Here is a 17,432-nt window from a genome sequence, read left to right as displayed (position 1 = left end):
GGGGTGGGGACCCCCCCTGCGTTGCATCACGGCATGGCGGCAGCCGTGCCCCGGGGAGGGGCGGGGCCGGCGGGGAAGGGCGGGGCCGGCGTGAACGCGCATGAGGCCGCGGGTGTGCGTGCGGGGCGTGCCCGGGCACGCGCCCCGCACCATAGAGCGCCCCCTCCGCAGCCGAGCGCGGCCTTCGGCCCCGCCCCCTGCGCGCGCTCGGGAGCGCCCCGCCCCCGTTTCCAGGGGAGCGCGGGGGGGGGCGCGGTTGCCATGGCGACGAGCGGCGGTTGACGAGCGGAGCGGGATGGTGAGCACGGCCAGCTCCGGTGCACCGGGCCCGGCCCCCCTGCCCCGCCGGGCCCCCAGCCAGCCGCGCCGCCGGGACGGGACGGCCCGGAGCACCGCGGCGGGTGGGATGCTGCTCAGGGAGCGCCAGGTAAGGCGGCCGGGATACCGTGGGGCCACCGCCGGCTGCCCGACCCCCTGCACTGCGCAGGGCCACGGAGGGGGTCGGGGTGCCCGGGACCTCACCAGGCCGGAGCCAGCTCTGTCCCACCCAGCGCACCGTGGCGCTGGGGCCCTGCCCGGTGCTCCCCAGGCACGCCCCAGGCAGGGGGCTCCCAGGGCCTCAGCCCCCCAGCTCATGCTGGCTTGCTCACTGGAGGCGCTTCTCCACCACGTTGCCTCCATGTTCTGTTTTCCATACCTGCCGGGTGAGGGATGCTGTCACACCCTTGGCCAGCCCTGCCTGGGCCCTGCCACCTCTGCGCCCTGAATTCCTCGCCCCACTGCGGGTTCCCAACATGCGGTTCCTTCTGGGAGCGTGCCACCCCCACCCGTGCCTCCTGGGAGCGTGCCAGGGCCACCAGACCGGGGGCTGTGCGTAACTGGCCTCCTTGATGCCACAGGCATCCACTTTTCACGGAGCAATTAGTTAATTAGTGAGACAAAAGAAGCTTGGGAGGTGAGACGCCCTGGTAAAGGAGAGGAGCCGGCCTTACGGGGTCTGTGCATTAGACAGTGGTTATTTCATGTGGGACAGAGAGCCCTTGGAGCAGGGGCTGGAAGCTTCCAGAGAGATCATTGCCAGCATATTTAGGCTTTCATCAGTGAGCTACGAAATCAGTCCCCTTGGAGACGAGGCAGAATTGCAGCAGGTCTCTGACCTTCTGGCTGGATGCCCTGGCCACTGAGAGAGGGGATAAACAGAGAGCAACAGCTCTTTCCTCTCCGGTCTTGTAAGGAAAAGACTCGCTTCCTCCATGCTCGTCCCTCAGCTGTCCCCAGCTCCCACAGGAGAGCCACAGCCACTGTCACTGAGGCGGGTGATGGTATTTTCCAGGGAAGGGTGATGTTTTGTGTGTCTTTCCCCTGCTGCTGCTTCCTCCACCTCCTTTATCGACTCCCAGGTGCTCTCCCTGTGGCAGGCTGAGTTCGTGGCTCCAGCTGTTGGCTCTCCCCACCCTTCGTGTCGTCTTTGACACAGGTTATGACATACGGGCCAGGTTAGACACCGCTGGACTCTGGCCTATCTCACGCTCACTGTCTCTTTGGCTGATGAAACACTGGGGGTCTCTGCTGGGGCTGCCATGAGGGAGCCGCGCTGTGTTCAAGGGGCTTGTTCCTCTGTGGCAGGGGGCGTTTGTGGCTGTCGTTTCCTCTCCTGGGCCTGTTCACTTGAAACAAATATGTTCAAAGAGACTTGCCAAATCCCTTTGGCTTTTCAGAGGAGAGGAAGGAAATGTGTAACGAAGATTACCTCCGCTCCCAACTGGAGGCTGTGCGGATGGTTTGCCTCGTGGGGCAGGCGGTCGGGAGCACTCCCAGCAAGCAGCCTGCCCTGGGACTGCCGGGTCCGTGTGCCTCGGATGCCCTGCGAGCCAAGGAGCCCTGGGCAGGTTTATGATCCATTTCCTTGGAGGCCTTCAAGGCAGTTAGATAAAAATGTCATGACGCTCATCTGGGTGTTAATTGAATTCCCTGAGCCTAATCCAAGTCTAGTCCAAGGAGTTCTCCTGGCTTTGGGGATGTGTGGCCTTGCTGCAGTGAGTAACACTATCACCTTTGTTTGCTTGGGTGTTTCAGTGCTAAAGCTTTTAATTCAACAGCTCACGCTTTGGGCCCACAGTGATTCAGAAGCTGCTCCAGCATCTGCCATGCTGGGCTGCGAGAGACCCTGTACTTCAGGGCCCTCAGACCTGTAAAATAGAAATAATGCAGACCTGTGAAATGGAAATATTGCCTGCAGCAAGTTCCCAGGGAGCTGCTCAGTGCCTGGCCAGCTGTAGGATCTGTTTCAGCAGTCGCTTAAGATTTTAAAGCTGAACTAGTAAATAGAAGTCCAAGGGAAACCACACATCTGTGTGTACCTTAGATTAGCTCTTGTGGTTCCCCGACCCGGGTGAGGATTTCGCTGGGAACGCCTACACTGTGGTTGGGCTCGGGGAAGCGCCCCTGGGCTTGGGAAGCCAAACTGCCCTGCTGGGCTCCCATCTCCTGGCTGGGGACTGTCCTGCTCAGCTGCTGGAGGTTTGTTCTGCAGAGTTGCTCCGAAACGCTTCAGGTTGTCCACCTTCACCCTGGGGTGGACAGGATGCCCGCCCCTGTTATCAAAGACTCTGTGGCCTGATCAGAGGCGGGGGGTGGGGGTGGGGGGTGGTGGAGGGGGCACCATGCGTGTTTGGGACACCCCTCACCTGCTCCCACCCCTCTGGGGGCAGCCAGTGCCCACCCTGCCTGGGGGATGCAGAGCGTCCCAAGTCACCCCACAGCTAGGTGACACTTCACTAGGTGGCAGCCACGGCTCAGGCAAAGGGACCCGAACCAGTTCAGGCTGTACTGGGAGGACTGGTTTTTGCCCAGTGCTGTCTGTGGGTTGATCGTCCTGCAAGGCCAGCCCTCAAGCTGCCCCTGCTTCTCCTTCCCCAGGACCCCCCTCCCAGCTCCCACTGAGTTTGGATCAGGCTGTGTTGGTTTCCACCCAGTTTTTCCTGAGTCCGTGGGGCTCAGCAGGACAGAGGTGCCAGTGGCCATGGTGAGGAGTGGGGCAGGGGCCAGCTGCCATCAGCTCAAGGTAGCTGAGGTGATGCTTGAGCATTTGTGAAGTCTTGCCCTGAGCAAGCAGCTGGCAGCTCATGTTTGCTTCACATCCGGGTGAGAGACTAACACCCAGATTTTTATAGTAAAAACAGTGCTGCAGGGGTATTTTTGGTTTTCCTGCTGTCCTCATCAGGCCTTCAGAACTGGGGCTGCCAGGGAAAAACCCTTCCCATGCCCTGATGTCAGTGGTCTTGGTGGTGTGAGAGGCTTTGTCAGAGCTCAGGGGAACCTGCGGCCTCTCGTCCCAGAGCACTTCTGTGTCTAGGAGCCGGGGGCAGAGAGCCAGGCATGGGCTGGTGGCAGGAAAGCCAGAGTAAACGCCATCCTTTCTTGTAGAGCCTGCAGCAGCCGTGCTTCAGCAGCCCTGTTGTGATCCTTCAGGATGTGCAGACTGCCCCAAAAGTGTCACCCACTGGTGGGCACAAGCCTGAGACCACCCGTCTCATCACCAAGGACTTAATCCGTGACCTCATGTAAGTCTGTGCCTGAGTAGCAGCTCTGAAGAGATTTTGGGGTCCTGTGTGTCTGCCACAGCACCATCCCAGTGCACAGAGCTTGTCCTGCCACTAGCCAGGACATCTTAGAGGAGGAGGGACGGGCAGCAGTGCTCTGATATGCCTGGCTTGGGCAGCAATGAAGCCAACAAGCACTAGGCATTTGACAAGAGGCACTGAATCATTGTAAGAACCAGTAATTAGCAAAATAAAACCTTCTCAGAAGACAGAAAAGCTCCTTCTGGGCTGAACAGCCCCACAGGGTGGCACCTGCCTCCGTCACATATCAGATGCTGCCTCCTGTGCCCTGTTACCCAAAAGCCCCGTGTGAGAAAGGTAGTGGAGCATCACCCACAGCCCCTGCACACTGGCAGCTGTGTGTTTCTCTACAGGGAAGTTTTATAAACAAGACTGAACTGCAAGAACTCTGGCCCTAATTACTACACTTCATTAAAAGCCTCCAGCACATAGACAATAGGGCCATTATCCTGGCCAGCTCCAATTTAGCTTCATTTTAACCTCCCTAAATTTTCCTTGTAGTTGTCGTTTGGTGCAAGATTCATCTTTGCTTCCTGTTTTCAACCTCTGTGTAATGCTCTTACACCCCGTAAAACGTGACACCCGCCCTGCGGATGGCTTGAGTTTGGGTTTTGTGGAGAGTGAAATGGCACAGCGGCACTGGTTCAGGCTTTTGACGCTGGTACCTGGTTTTATATGTTCATGTTCTTATTTGCCCCTGCTGCTGAAGCTGAGGGCCAATTTGCAGATGTGTCGCGTGGCTGCAGCTCCAGCTGAAGCTGATGGAAACCATTCATGCTGGTTTAATTCCTGAAAATCAGGCCCTAGACATCCCAGGCTGGTCACCCAAACACTGGGGCGACTAAAGCAGTGGCCACTGTATCATTACATTTACTAGTGCCGTTGTGACCATTAACCATTCTTTAAAGCGTCCTGGAATCCGATGCTGTGATGCAGCTCTTGAACGATCATTATGCAGGTATCTGTTCATATTCACAAGGGTGGATGAAAGGTGACACACAATAGTAATGAGTAAATTCTTAGCCCTGAACATCTTCAAAGTGCTCTATGCATTTTGTTAATATACGCTCCTACACCACACGCGTCACCATGGTATCTGAGTAATACCAAGAGTAATTAACTCCTTACAACTCCTCTGGAAAACAGCCCTGTATTATTATCCACATTTTTACAAGTGGGGAAATGGGGGCACCAAGAGCTTTGGTGATTTCCTCTAAACCACAGCATGAGTCACGGGCAGAGTTTGTGGCTCTGCAGTGTCCACAAAGCCAGGGTGATGGCTGGAGGGACACCTGCCAGTGCTGGGAGGGGAGACGGTGCTCCATGTTTGGGGCAGTGTGGTGTTTCATTGTCTCGTGCCGGGTGGATTCCTGGGGCAGCAGAGCCAAAGTCAAGCTGTGCTGTGCAGATCTGGAGCCTAAGCAAGTTGAGTGTCATTAAACAGAGTGAAAAGGCAGCTCCTGCTCCCCAAAATCTGTCCAGACAGAACATTTTGTCTGGACAAGCAAGAGCAGCGATAGTCAGTCTGGGGGGCCAGGGATGAGAATCATGTCCCGCTGGAAAAGGAGTGAGGGCAGTGGTCAGAATTTTCCCCAAATGAGTGCTGGGAAGGCCAAGTCGGACTGAAATACTTTCAGCATTTTTTATTGGGGCTGACCAGGGCCATGCTGAATATTTTGGGGTTTTCCTGGGAGGTCCCTGGCTACCCTGCTGAAGATCCTCTCCCCCTGCATCACAGCACAATGCCACTTTCACTGCACTTTCTGTTTCTTCCTCCCCTCTGTCCAGGAGAGTCAGGTCCCCACAGCTCAGGTGCTTCCTGCATTGCTCTCAGGTGACTCCTGGTTGTGGAGCCGCTCCTGCTGCCCCCAGTGTGGGCAGCCCAGGGAGGGCAGGGAATGGAGGGAGGTGTTGGAGACTCCATGCCACTGACTGCTTTCTCTCTGTGCCCTCTTCCCCATACCAACAGCATCCCTGCAGAGAAGCCAGTAGCATCCCTTATTATCGGTCAGGAGGATTTCCAGCGCATTAAAGCAGCAGCTCGAGTCCTGACCACGGAGCAGCGTGAGGCCAAGCTGGCAGCCCTCAAAGCGGAGAAGGAAGCCGTTCTCGTAGGCATTTCCCCTCCTGCTCCTTCTTTCCCTGCTTGCCGACAGGTCTCGGGCTGTGGGTGGAGGTGGATGCATCCAGGTAGAGCCAACTTTGTAGGTCAGAGATGCAACAGCTGGGGCTGTCCCTGGAGCTCTGCTCAGGGGCCACCACCTTCATCCCTTCTTTGCCCTCATTTTGGTGTGCCCATTGCCGCCAGGGCAGCGTGCAGGGGAGGCAGCATGGCTGCGCTTCTTGGGTCTCCACTGATCCACAGCCCAGGAATGGCTGTGCAGGTTCCCTTGGGTTTGACTGGTCTGTGGATGGGGAAGAAATCCCACGCTGGTTGCATCCAGCAGTCCCACACTGATTGTTCCCCCAGCCCATGGTGACCCTGGCAGTGCTGGAGTGTGCCCCTCGTGAGGCAGACAGCCCCACAGCACCCTCGGGCAGGCTCAGCCTTGCAGGGCTGCCCCAGGAGGGTGTCTGGCTTTCAGCAGCCCTACCTGTCCCTTCAGGAGGCGGTGAGCGCACGCAAAAGTGCGGCGAAGCAGAAGGCCATCCTGCAGCAGCAGACAGGGAAGCCGAGTGAGCTGGAGGAAGCAGCACGGGAGCGGGCCCAGCACCTGCTGCAGCGGGCAAGCAGGATGCGCATGGAGCAGGAAGATGAGATCAAGGAGTTCAATGAGGTAGGACCAGAGGCTCCCATACATCACCCAGCACCACAGGGCCTCCTGCCTGCATCAAGACCTGCCTGAGCTGCCTGTGTGGACAGACTGCTGAGAGCCCCCGTGAACTTCACCTAGCTACTCTAGACCTAAACCCCGCTCCACTTGCTGCTACCCAGGGTCTTCCTCTTCTCCCCTTTCCCCCCTCCTCATCTGTGTGTCTGTCCCTGCTGCTGCTGCCAGCTCTGGCTCAGAGACCAGGGAGACCTGCTGTCCCCACAGCTGATCCTTGGTGCCAAGTGCCACATGATCCGTGACACGCAGATCCTCGAGAAGCAGCTCATCACAAAAGAGCTGGAGGAAGAAGACAAGCGCCTGGCCAAGATGATGGAGGTGGAGAGGAAAAAGGCTGATGAGATGCAGGAGGAACTGGAGCGCAAGAGGAAGCAGGAGCTGATCAGGTTTGCAGAAGGGCCCCTCTTCCCTGCAGAGGCATCTGTCCCCTTCCCAGGCCTTGTGCCAAAGCTAGGGTATCCTCCGGCTGCTGGCTTCACTCCGCAGCTCCCGGTCACTGCGGATGGACTGGGCAGCATGAGGCAGCAGACACACCACCTGATGTCTGTGCCAGCATTTCTGCTTCTGGGAGTGTGACAGAGCCAGAGGGAACCCTTCTGCTTTCTTCTTTCCAGAGGGAGGCAGGAGCTTGTGAAACAGATGGAGCAGAATGCAGAGGAGCGGGCTCTGAGAGCCCAGCAACGGGAGCAGGAGGCACAGCAGCTGCTGGAGTACCTGGAGAAGCTGAAGATGGAGGACCTGCAGGTGCGACCAGCGAGGTGCCAGGGAGCAGGGGAGACTGGAGTTAGGTTTTCACGTTGTCGGAAGGGCGACCCAGTGCTGGCTAAGTCAGGCTTGGTGTGTGGAGACAACACCTGGCAGAATTAAAGCTCTGGGGCAGAAGCTAAGCCATCCTCAGAAAGTGACCTGAGCTGCTGAGCCTTCCCTTGCCCCAAGTGTGCTTCTGGGCCCTCAGAAAGGCACATGGGGAGGAGCAGCGGGAGAGCTTTGTGCTGCAGCGCTTTACCCTGTCACCCTCTGACCCTCTTTCAGGACTTGGAGCGAAGACAGGAGCAACAGAAGAAGATCCAGGCTGAGATTAAACGCATCAACGATGAGAACCAGAGATGCAAGGAGGAGCAGCGGGAGCTGGAGAGGATGGCAGACAAGCGGGTGCTCGAGTACCAGAGGCAGAAAATGGTAATGGGATTGAGTGCATGTGGCACTGGCATAGGTTCATCAGGCAGCAGAGGTGCCACAGGGAGCAGCCACAAGGCTCTGTCCGTTGCAGGAGCGTGAGGCTGAGGTTGAAGCTGAGCAGGAGAGGATCCGTTGGGAGAAGGAGAAGGAGATGGCACAATTGAGAGCCATGCACGAGAGGGCCCGGGACCATCAGGCAGAGCAGGTGAGCGGCTTGTTGACATGCCACGTGCTCCCATGCTGGCTCACTTGCCACCGCCCCAGCAAAGTGGAAGCTCCCCTGGATGTGATAGGTCTACTGGGGTGTTGCAGGTCTGGACCAGCACCTGGAGCTAGGTGAGGTTCTAGAGCAATGCTGGCCATGGCAAGGGGAGAGAGGCAAAACCCCAGTCAAGTGCTCCCATAGCTCCCCCTGAGGTTAAATCCTCCACAACCCCTCCGGGTCACCACTGTCCCCCTTTGGCAGGACGCACTGAGGGCCAAGCGCAGCCAAGAGGCTGCTGAGCGAGAGTGGCGGCGCAAGGAGAAGGAGGTGGCACAGAGAAGGGCTGAGATGAACCAGATGCTGAAGCAGAGCCGCCTGGAGCAGATTGCCCAGCGGGAGCACAGCATGGCCATGCACGTGCAGCGGGACCGCCACGAGTTTGAGAAGTTCCTCAGGTGAGGAGGATGGTGCTAGGAGCTCGCTGGCGAGACGGCTGGGCCCTGCCTTGCAAAATAGGGCCAAAGGATGGGTGACATGGCGGTAGGGGGGCTGCCGTGGGGGCTCCCAGCAACAAGTCAGCGCAGCCGGTGGGTCTGGTGCTGGCCAAGGCCCTGCAGGCAGGTATTGGCACGTGCCAGGGCTGGAGTGGGGCCTTTCATCTGCCCTGAGCTCTCTTGCAGGGCCCAGAAGGAGCAGATGGAGAAGGAGAAGGCAGAGGAAGCACGGAGGGCAGGTCTGCAGCTTGCCTATGCTAGTGATATCCAGCGCCAGATGCGGGAGCGTCAGCAGCAGCTGGCACAGGAGCGGGTGGCTGCCTTTGAGGAGTGCCAGCGGCTTGAGGAGGAGGCCCACCAGCGCAGCCAGCGTATCACCCAGTTCAAGCAGCAGAAGATGCGGGAGCTCAGGTGATGTGCTGCCAGCAGCCATTTACTTCCCTGGTTCACTGCATGTCCCAAAGTCCTTCCTGACTTCCCACCTCACAGGTTCCTTTGCATCCTCATCAAACAAGATCCACTCCGGGGCCACAGTCCTAAAGCTTGGCTCCGGTGTAGCACAGGGTGCCTGATGATTTTTTTTCCTCCACAGAGCCTCTGGCATCCCTGAGAAGTACTGCGCCCAGGTGGAGCGAAGGGCCCTGAGCCGAGCAAGCGCAGCCCCTGGCCAGGCTCAGTCCCACAAGGAGCAGAGCTCATGTTCCCCAGCAACTTAGGGGTTCCCATTTTCTTAGGCTAAATTTTCTACAGAGGAACAAAGATGTTTGTGGAGCAGATGGTATCTTTCGACCTTCTCTCGTCTCAGGTTTGCGGGCCAGGAGCTGCCCTTGGGAGTGGAGTAGCCCAAAGGCTCACTGTCCACTCCTGGGATGGAGGTTGCCCCTTGCCCACCTCCCCACATCCACTGGCAGAAAGCTGTCAGAGGTGGCCCATGTCCTTAGAGGGGCCAGGAGCATCCCCAGGCCTCAGTGCAGCTTGGTATCACCGAACCGGCAGGGGTGCTCTCAGCCTGCGCGGGGTGGCTCAGGTGGGGTCCCCATGAGCCAGGCAAGCTCTTTTCTACACGCACAGCCCTGGCTGCCCACAGCTGCATCAGCCGTGGCAGTGCCACCTTCTCACCGAGGTGTCACCTCCAGGCCCTGCGGCAGTGGCCTTCTTCAGGGGCAAAGCAAAGAGACCGAAGCATGATGCAAACATTTAAAATCCATTTGGATAGAGACTGGCAGTTTCAGAGGGCTGGGATCCTGTAGGAGTGGCTCTGATTAATTGTCAGAGCAGCTGAAAAATAAGGAGAGCTGGCAAAGGTGAGACTGCCCAGGGCAGGGGGACAGCTCGGAGGACTCTGCTGTGAACACTGAGTCTCTTGGGTTGGGTAAATAGCAAGGAAAAAATGCCATAGCCTTTTGTTATCCCTTCCTTGTCTTCGTCCCCATGGTGTGATGGAGCCAGGTGCTGTGGGGCTGCGCTGTCCCTTCTGGGGCAGGGGCTGAATCGTGTCACCGGCTCTGCCTGCATCTGCCACCTCAGACCTGACCTCAACCCTGAGGAAGCCCCCAGGGCTGCCAAGCTCTCTGGGGCCCCTGGGGCCTCGGCACTGGTGCCTGGCCCACAAAGCATGTGCAGTGCTCTCTGCTAGGCTGGGCTGTCCATCCCCAGTCCCCAGCGGCCACGCGCCGGCCGTGCTGCTCTCGGTCACCACCTTGGCCAGGCAGCCACAGCCTTGTTCTAGGCCAGGCTCAGCCTGGAGGGTTTCAAAGCCATCACACCAGCTGCAGGGCGCTGTGACCACCGGTGGGCCACCAGCCAGGGTGGAGTGGCTTCCCCACCCTTTGTGCATGAGTTAGACCTCCTTGCACCAAGGAATGCAGGAGTCAGGCTGGGGAGCCAGCACCACGCCAGGAAGGAGCCCCGAGCCACAGTGAGCCACAGCCCCGTCATGGCAGGAACAGACCCTGCCACGCGGGAGCAGCCCCGGCAGGCGGCATCCCTCAACGCCTCGGTGCTGCCCTGGGGCCAGACCGTGCACAGGGGGCCCTGAAATCACAGACGCGGCAAAACACGTGCCAGACTCGGCCCCAGTTCCCAGCACAGGGCCAGTAAGGGTTAACTGGCAGCAGTGAGCTCAGCTTGGGGCCAGTAAATGGAGCAGCTCTTGGCCCCGGGTACTGTTTGGGACCGGCTGGGTGGTGTTGCCCAGCCGGCTGGGGCAGTCGTGGTGTGGAAAGGTGTGGAAAGCACTAGCATGGCCAAGCAGTGCTGCAGGGCAGGGCACAGGTGAGCTGGACATGGGCCCTGACCTGGCCCACAGCACCAGAGCAGCCCGGTGTGGGGGCTCACCCCCTCCAATGGATGCAGGCATGAAGAGTGCCCATAGCTAGGGCTGTCTACCAGCTGAGCATCCCCGGTGTGGCACCCAGCACCCACAGCTAAACATCCCCATCCCAAACTCCTGCATCCCTGCTGAGCATCCCTGTCCCCAACTCTTGCCCTCAGATTCCAGCCGGTTTCAGCCACTCTGTTCCTCCCCTTTGTCTGTCCCAGGCTCCTCCAGCCACACTGCTTGTCCCCTGCGCTGTGCTGAGCGTGGTCCAGGATGTGCTGCCCCTCTTGTTGCCATGCCACAGTGTCCCTGTGCAGTGTGCCATGGCCTGGAGCACCAGCCAGGTCTCTGCACTGCATTTCAGCAGTGCCACTGGCACAGGCTTGGTGGGTGCTGCAGTTCCCACATGCTCGTTTGCTGAGGGGGCAGGACCAGAGGAGGGATCTGCAAGAGCTTAAACTCATGGTCAAACCACACCTTTAAGCTCTTCCAAATGCCCCAAGTCCTGCTCCAAGACCAAAATCTTTTTGGGACCTGCATGGGGCGAAGCTGGCACTTCCATGTAGCTGTGGTGCTCAGCCATGCTTGGGCTGCTCCCGCAGAGTCCCAGGCACCCAGGACTGCAGAGTCCCACCAGGCACACTCATCCCATCAGTACCCACACTAGCGTACCAGCCACTGGGTGCTGTGGTGTCCACGGCCCCCTGGATCGCTGCTCCAGATGCCCCTGGGTGTGCTGGTGCTCCCTGCCTGCACTGCCTGCAGTGGCCCCCAGCCTGGGTCTGGCTCGATGGTAGCCCATACCATGGCGATGCTTAATTACCGGGTAGGGAGTGGAGCAGGGCGGCATCACTCACGCACAGCTTGGAGCCGCTCAGTCATCCCAAAGGCATCCACCCCACAGGGAGGAGCGCCCCAGCCCAGCATGTAAAAGCAGCCCCGCACGGGCTGGCTGCCTTGTCGCCTCGGAGCCTCCGCTCCCGCTCCTCCTCACTGGCACGGCACGGCTGCAGCGTCATGGCAGGGCACGGCGCCAGCCTGCTCCTGCTCCTGGGTCTCATGCCAGGTAGGCGTTGATGGATCCCTGCACTTGGACCCACTCCTGCAGCAATGTCACCGAAGATGGAGGGAGTCCCTGCCCAGCCACGGGGCACCCCAGGGTGCTGGATGCACCCCATGGTCAGCAGAGCACCTGCAGCCAGGACTGCTCCTGCCCCAACACCCACCCCTGTTGGCCAGAGCCAGGCAGGTGGCATTGACCCTGCCATGTCCCTTTGTCCCCAACACAGCTTCACAGGACCCAGACGGTGCCAGCCCTGATGGGTGCTCAAGCCCACCAGGATGCCCAGCCCCTGTGGGTGCCTGATCCTGACAGACAGGTCCCTGCCCTATTCCTGCTCCCCACAGGCTGGGTGCTGTCAGGTGTGGGGTCAGGGTGCACTGGGGCACAGGTTTGGGGTGCCTGTGTGCTCCCTAGCTGGTGCAATGGGTGCTGTTCTCTCCCCAGCTCTGCTCCTGGCCGTCAGGATCAACAGCAAGGGCCGGGAGGTGCTGTACCTGGCCAAGGGCGACTCAGTGAAACTGGGCTGCCCCTATGTCCTCGAGCCTGAAGACAACGGTCCCCAGGGTGTGGGCATCGAGTGGATCCAGATCACACCCGAGCGGACTGGCCCCGAGAATGTGGTGAGTGTCACTTGCCCCAGCAACTGCTGTCCCACCATGCAGGCAGGGCAGGCATGGCTGGGATGGACCAGATGGAGCCCAGCTGAGCAGGCAGGACAGGCAAGGTCTGGCAGGGCAAGGAAGGAGCTGGCAGAGCAGCCAGGGTTTGGAAGGACCAAAGCCCAGCAGAGCAGGCAGGACAGGCAAAGTCTGGCAGGGGAGGGGAAGGTCTGGGTAGGGCAGGCAGAGCCAGCAAGGGTCTGGGCGTGCTGGGCTGGGAAGGACCAGGCGGGTCAGGGAAGGACTAAGCAGGGTCTGGTAGGGCAGGGAAGGAACAGGCAGAGGCGGGTGCCGGGCGGTGCATTTCCCTCCCAAGCTGACAGCCCCGGGTCCCCCCGCCCGGACCAGCCCTGCCCAGTCTCTCTGCTTGCCCCCCCCAGTTCCTGTCCTACCAGGACCACCACGTCAACTACGGCAGTGGCTCGGGGCTCCAGGACCGGGTGGCTTTTGTGCAAAATGACCCCAGCCAGTACGACGCCTCCATCCGCCTGGCTGACCTGCAGGTCTCTGACACTGGCACCTACCAGTGCCGGGTGAAGAAAAACACCGTGGCTGTGCACGAGGTCATCGTCACTGTGCAAGGTGAGTCCCCCCCGCCACCCACCCACCCTGCTCCCATGTGCCCCCTTCTGGGCACCCCAGGTGACCCCCCAGTGGCCCTAGCAGTGAAGATGTCCCTCTCCCTGCAGAGAAGCCAGTCACCCCACAGTGCTGGACCGAGGGGGAGCTGATAGAAGGGAGCAGCATCCTGCTGCGGTGCTACAGCCGGGGGGGCACCTCCCCGCTTGCCTACCAGTGGGCCAAGCTGGCTGATGGCTACGGCGGGGGACGCCTGCCCTCAGGCACCATCCAAGGTGGGTGCTGGTGCTTACCTGGGGGGGGGGGCTCTGCTGGGTGTGGGGGATGCTCCTGGGTGAGGTGTGAGTGCATGTGTTGGTGGGTGTCCATGTCTGTACGCACCCATGTCGCTGTGCACCCGTGTCCAGAGTGCGGGTGCCGATAGGGTTGGGCTGACCGGGCTGTCTCTCCATGCTGCAGGACGAGCTCCTGGCGACCTGTTAATCCGCAGCCTGTCGGAGGTGCATGCCGGCATCTACCAGTGCCGCGTCACCAACCGTGTGGGCTACTCTGTGTGCCAGCTCAACCTCAGCCCTTCACCAAGTAAGTGCCACAGCTGAGGGGGTCTGCACAGGCAGGGGCTGGCTCTGCGTGCCAGGGTGCCACTGGGGACTGGCTTTGCATGCCAGGGTGCCACCAGGGGCATGGTGACCAGTGGGCAGCCGGCAGGGAAGCCGGCAGTGACAGGCTGTGCTCCCGCGGCAGGAGGAAGGCAGGCAGGCATCATCGTGGGCTCCATCCTGGGTTCCCTCCTGCTCCTCAGCCTGCTTGGGCTCCTCATCTGGGCGCTGATCTGCCGCTACCGTCGGAAGGAGTGCCAGCGGACCTGCAGTGACTGCAGGTGAGGGGCACAGGATGGACACAGGGCCAGTGGGCACTGGTGGGTGCCATGGGCCACTGATGGGCATCACTGGGCATTACTGGGGACCTATGGGCACCTGTGGGCACTGCTGGCGCTAATGGCCACTGCGGGTCACCTATGGGTACCACCAGAAAATGCTGGGAACTAACAGGCACGGATGGGCACCAATGGGCGGCACTGGGTGCTGATAGGTACCACTAGGAACTGCAAGGTACTCATGGACCCAGTGAGCACTGGTAGGTGCCATCAGGTACTGATGGGTGCCATAGGGAGCTGATGGGCACCAACAGATGCTGGTGAGTGCCACCAGGCACTGGATGGCAGTGATAGAAACCAGCAGGGTGACAATGGGGCACTGCTGAGCATCCATGAGCACCGAGGGGTGCCACCAGGCACTGCTGAGCGCTGATGGGAGCTGCTGGGGTTCCCCTCTGCCTGCAGGAGCAGCACAGGTGGCACCATGACCCGCGCCTGCAACGTCTGCACTCACCACAGCTACTCGCCCCATGGCATCAGCTACATGCAGTGCCAGCACAGCGACGGTGATGAGCGGGCGGCCGCTCTCATGTGCAATGAAGGCATGCGGCACCAAGTCACCTGCCCAGCATTGTAACCCCCACACCGGCCCCGTGTCCACCCCCGATTCGGCTCCACTGGGGGAGCGACCACCAGCCCAGAGCCAGCAGCACCGCCGGGGTCCGGCACCAAGCGGCGCAGGGCTGTGCCGCCAGGGCTCGCCGTGCAAATTGAAGTCAGGAATCCAGCTCTCTCCTCCCCCCTGAAACAGCCCCGGCTTCAAGCAAACTTCGTTTGGGTTCATCAGTCTTGTTGGTTTTCTTTTTTTTTTTTGGCCCCTTTTTTTGTATGTGTCCCCCACCCCCACCAGCCACCGCCCGGCTTTCAGGGCAGCTCCCAGCCCTGCTCCCGGAGGCATCCCTTGCTAGCGCAGCAATATTTATTTCTCTCCAGCCCGTCCCCTCGGTGTCAAGCAGGGACGCGGCAGCCCCGAATCGCCCAAACTGGCTGCCCAGCAGCCTCCTGCCTCTGGCCCGGCGCTGCCAGCGCCCCCACATTGGCTTCAGCAATTGGGTGTTATTCGAGATGAGATGCCATTGGCACCAGGATTTGCAGTTTGGAACAAGAAAAAACGAAAAGAAATAAATTAAAGTGAATACAGTGCTGTCCTGTCATGTCTCACCCATCCCCAGCTGGGCAGCCCGGGGAGGAGGCAGCTGCTGGCACCAGCATCATGTTTGGGAAGGTCCGAGGGAATCGTCAGCACCGATTCACCGGCGTGACGGGGGGAAGCTCATCCCGGGATGGGTCCTGTAACGCCACAGTGGTGGCACCTGGCACGTTCCCAGCAGTACCTATCCTGGTGTCCCTGTGCGGATGCTGCTGACACAACCCCGCAGCACCCATGGGTGCTTTCTGGGGCTGCTGCCAGGGCACGCTGCCACGTGGCCACGAGTGCCCCATGCCGGACAAGCTGGTACATGCTGGGGAGCCATGGCTGCTGGCAGGTCTGGCAGGAGCCAGGATGCAGCTGCCGCAGCCCCCGGCCCCCCCCAGCAGGTGGGGGTCAGAGCTTCGAGCAGGGGGCGAGGGTGGTCCCAAACAGCACAGGTGCCCATACCAGGGTGCCTGCACCCCAGCCTTAACCCTGACCCTGTGCCAGTGCAGCCCATAAGCCTGAACCTGACCCCAGCCTGACTCACCCAGAGGCTGCCGCGACCTCCACAGTGACCCCGACACCCCACACTAACCCTCACCTTACCTAGCGATGACCCCAAGCCTCGCGTCAGTTCTGACCCCCATGGTAACCCTCCCGCGGGTGCTCGCCCCCATCGCTACCGCTGACTCGACCCCCACACCTGCCCCAGAGCTGCTAGTGGGGGAGGGCCCGTGGGCGGGGGGCTGCCCTGGCCGAGCCTGGTCCTCTGCCCCGCCGGCAGTCCTGGCCCGCCACAGCTCCAACCCCCGTCTCTGACCTTGACCCCTAAGCCCGACCCCAGCCCCACCTCAGCCAGAGCCGGCGCGGCCTGAGCCCCCTGACCGGCCCCTGCCCTGGCCCCGCCGCCCCTCCGGCCCCAGCCCGGGCCCCTCCCGCCCGCCGTGCACCGGCACCGGCACCGGCACCGGCACCCGCCGCGGGGCAGGTGCCGTGACGTCACCGGTCCCGCCCCCGGGCCCGGGCCCCGGCAGCGCCCGTCGCGGCCGCCAGGGGGCGCGCGCGGCCCCAGGTCACGAGTTGGGGTTGCCATGAGACGGCGCGCGCGGCCCGCGGCGGCCCCTCCCCCTGCGGAACCGTGGCGGGCCCGGCCCAGCCGGCGGAGACCCCCGGGCTGCCCGCCCCGGGCCCGGCCCCTGGGACCCCTCCAACCCCAGCCTGCACCTCCGGGACCCCCTGGGACCCCGCTCAGCCCCAGCCCCGACCACCAGGGACCCCCCTCAGCCCTGGCTTGGGCCACCGGGACCCCCCCCAACTCCAGCCTGCACGCCTGAGACCCCCTGCGACCACCCCTCAGCCCTGGCCCCAACCACCCGGGACCCCTGGGACCCCCCCAACCCCAGCCTGCACCTCCGTCACCCCCTGGGACCCCCCTCAGCTGTGGCCTAGACCCCTCCCCAGGACACCCGGCCATACACCCACCCCACCCTCCCCAGCCGCCCTTGCTGTGGGAGGGCTCCGCGCTGTCACCGATGACCAGGGGCACCTGCTCCCCCCCGTGCCCCGCTCTCAGGTGGAGAGGTGCTACGGGGGTAGCAGTGGGGGCTCCCTGGAGGCCCCAACACCCTCACCAGGGCCCACTCTGCCCCTCCTCTTCCTCCCAGGCCTCCCCGTGGGGCACATCGTGGGCACCTGGGACGTGCCACCGAGGCCTCCCCGGCCAGGCTGACCTGACCTCCCACTCGGCTACAGCAGCTCCAGGACCCACGGCCCTGACTGCGCCGCAGCAGCATCGGGACGGAGATCACGGGAGCAGGTAGGTGCCCCTTCCCGGGGGACTGGCATGGTGCCCACTGGGGCTCCTATGCCCACCCCCGGTGGGGTCTGTCACAAGCAAGTCACGGTGGTCCCTGCGCTGCAGGAAGCAAACGCTGGGAGAGGGTTTCCAGGGCTGGGGACCGGCCATGTGCAGATTTCGGGGGTGTTTTGTACAAAGAGGCAGCGTCCAGTGCTTGGGCCGCCGTTTGCCCTTGTTCTCGGGACGGGACCCCCCCGCTTCCCCCCATACCCGGGCTCGTCCCCCTGCTGCGGGAAGGTGCCGGGGCCACCGCCGCCGTGCCGGCAGGAGGAGCTCACAAGCCGCCGCTCCCAGAGAAAAGCATCCCAGAACAGGGGCTGTCCTGATGCAGAGGGACTCCCGGACGCCCCAACACCCCTTTTCCACTCCCTGCTTTTCCCTAGGGTCTGCAGCAACGGTGCCTCGTCCCCAGGGTGACCAGCCCCAAGTGCCCAGCACAAAGCCCAGCCCTGCAGCAAACCCCTCCACAGCAGAGGGGGCTGCTCCAGACACACCACCCCCCCCCGCCCTGATCCAGCATTTCTGCCCGGTCCGTTCGCCCCCCTTCCC

At 61.5% G+C, this 17,432-nt stretch overlaps 3 protein-coding genes across 7 annotated transcripts in view; all 3 read left to right on the top strand.

Annotated features, from left to right (window-relative positions):
* Positions 1-78: 78 nt before the first annotated feature.
* Positions 79-9,058, top strand: CFAP45 (cilia and flagella associated protein 45). Of its 2 annotated transcripts, none has more exons than XM_027796566.2 (11): positions 79-427; positions 3,427-3,563; positions 5,593-5,734; positions 6,230-6,400; positions 6,662-6,840; positions 7,069-7,198; positions 7,487-7,633; positions 7,725-7,838; positions 8,100-8,293; positions 8,519-8,743; positions 8,925-9,058. In XM_027796566.2, the coding sequence occupies exons 1-11, from the start codon at positions 101-103 to the stop codon at positions 9,046-9,048; spliced, it is 1,890 nt and encodes a 629-aa protein (XP_027652367.2). In that variant the 5' UTR covers positions 79-100; the 3' UTR covers positions 9,049-9,058. The 2 variants fall into 2 exon arrangements, with proteins under 2 accessions (XP_027652367.2, XP_055648076.1); XM_055792101.1 differs by lacking the exon at positions 79-427 and adding an exon at positions 458-1,322.
* The window catches only part of MPZ (myelin protein zero), a 25,965-nt gene continuing 16,864 nt past the window's right edge, over positions 8,332-17,432 (top strand). The window contains exon 1 of the mRNA XM_005244304.3: positions 8,332-8,342. The gene's annotated coding sequence lies outside the window, so the exon portion shown is untranslated. The remainder of the gene's footprint in view (positions 8,343-17,432) is intronic.
* On the top strand, positions 11,613-15,048 carry VSIG8 (V-set and immunoglobulin domain containing 8). Of its 4 annotated transcripts, none has more exons than XM_055792131.1 (7): positions 11,613-11,718; positions 12,160-12,335; positions 12,755-12,956; positions 13,064-13,228; positions 13,413-13,535; positions 13,698-13,833; positions 14,296-15,048. In XM_055792131.1, the coding sequence occupies exons 1-7, from the start codon at positions 11,670-11,672 to the stop codon at positions 14,465-14,467; spliced, it is 1,023 nt and encodes a 340-aa protein (XP_055648106.1). In that variant the 5' UTR covers positions 11,613-11,669; the 3' UTR covers positions 14,468-15,048. The 4 variants fall into 4 exon arrangements, with proteins under 4 accessions (XP_055648106.1, XP_055648105.1, XP_055648103.1 ...); XM_055792130.1 differs by having other exon boundaries at positions 13,680-13,833; XM_055792128.1 differs by lacking the exon at positions 11,613-11,718 and having other exon boundaries at positions 11,994-12,335; positions 13,680-13,833.

The sequence above is a fragment of the Falco peregrinus genome, chromosome 19 (assembly GCF_023634155.1).
Source record: "Falco peregrinus isolate bFalPer1 chromosome 19, bFalPer1.pri, whole genome shotgun sequence".
In the NCBI taxonomy this organism is placed as follows: Eukaryota; Metazoa; Chordata; class Aves; order Falconiformes; family Falconidae; genus Falco; species Falco peregrinus.
This window is presented reverse-complemented; position numbering and strand designations above follow the sequence as displayed.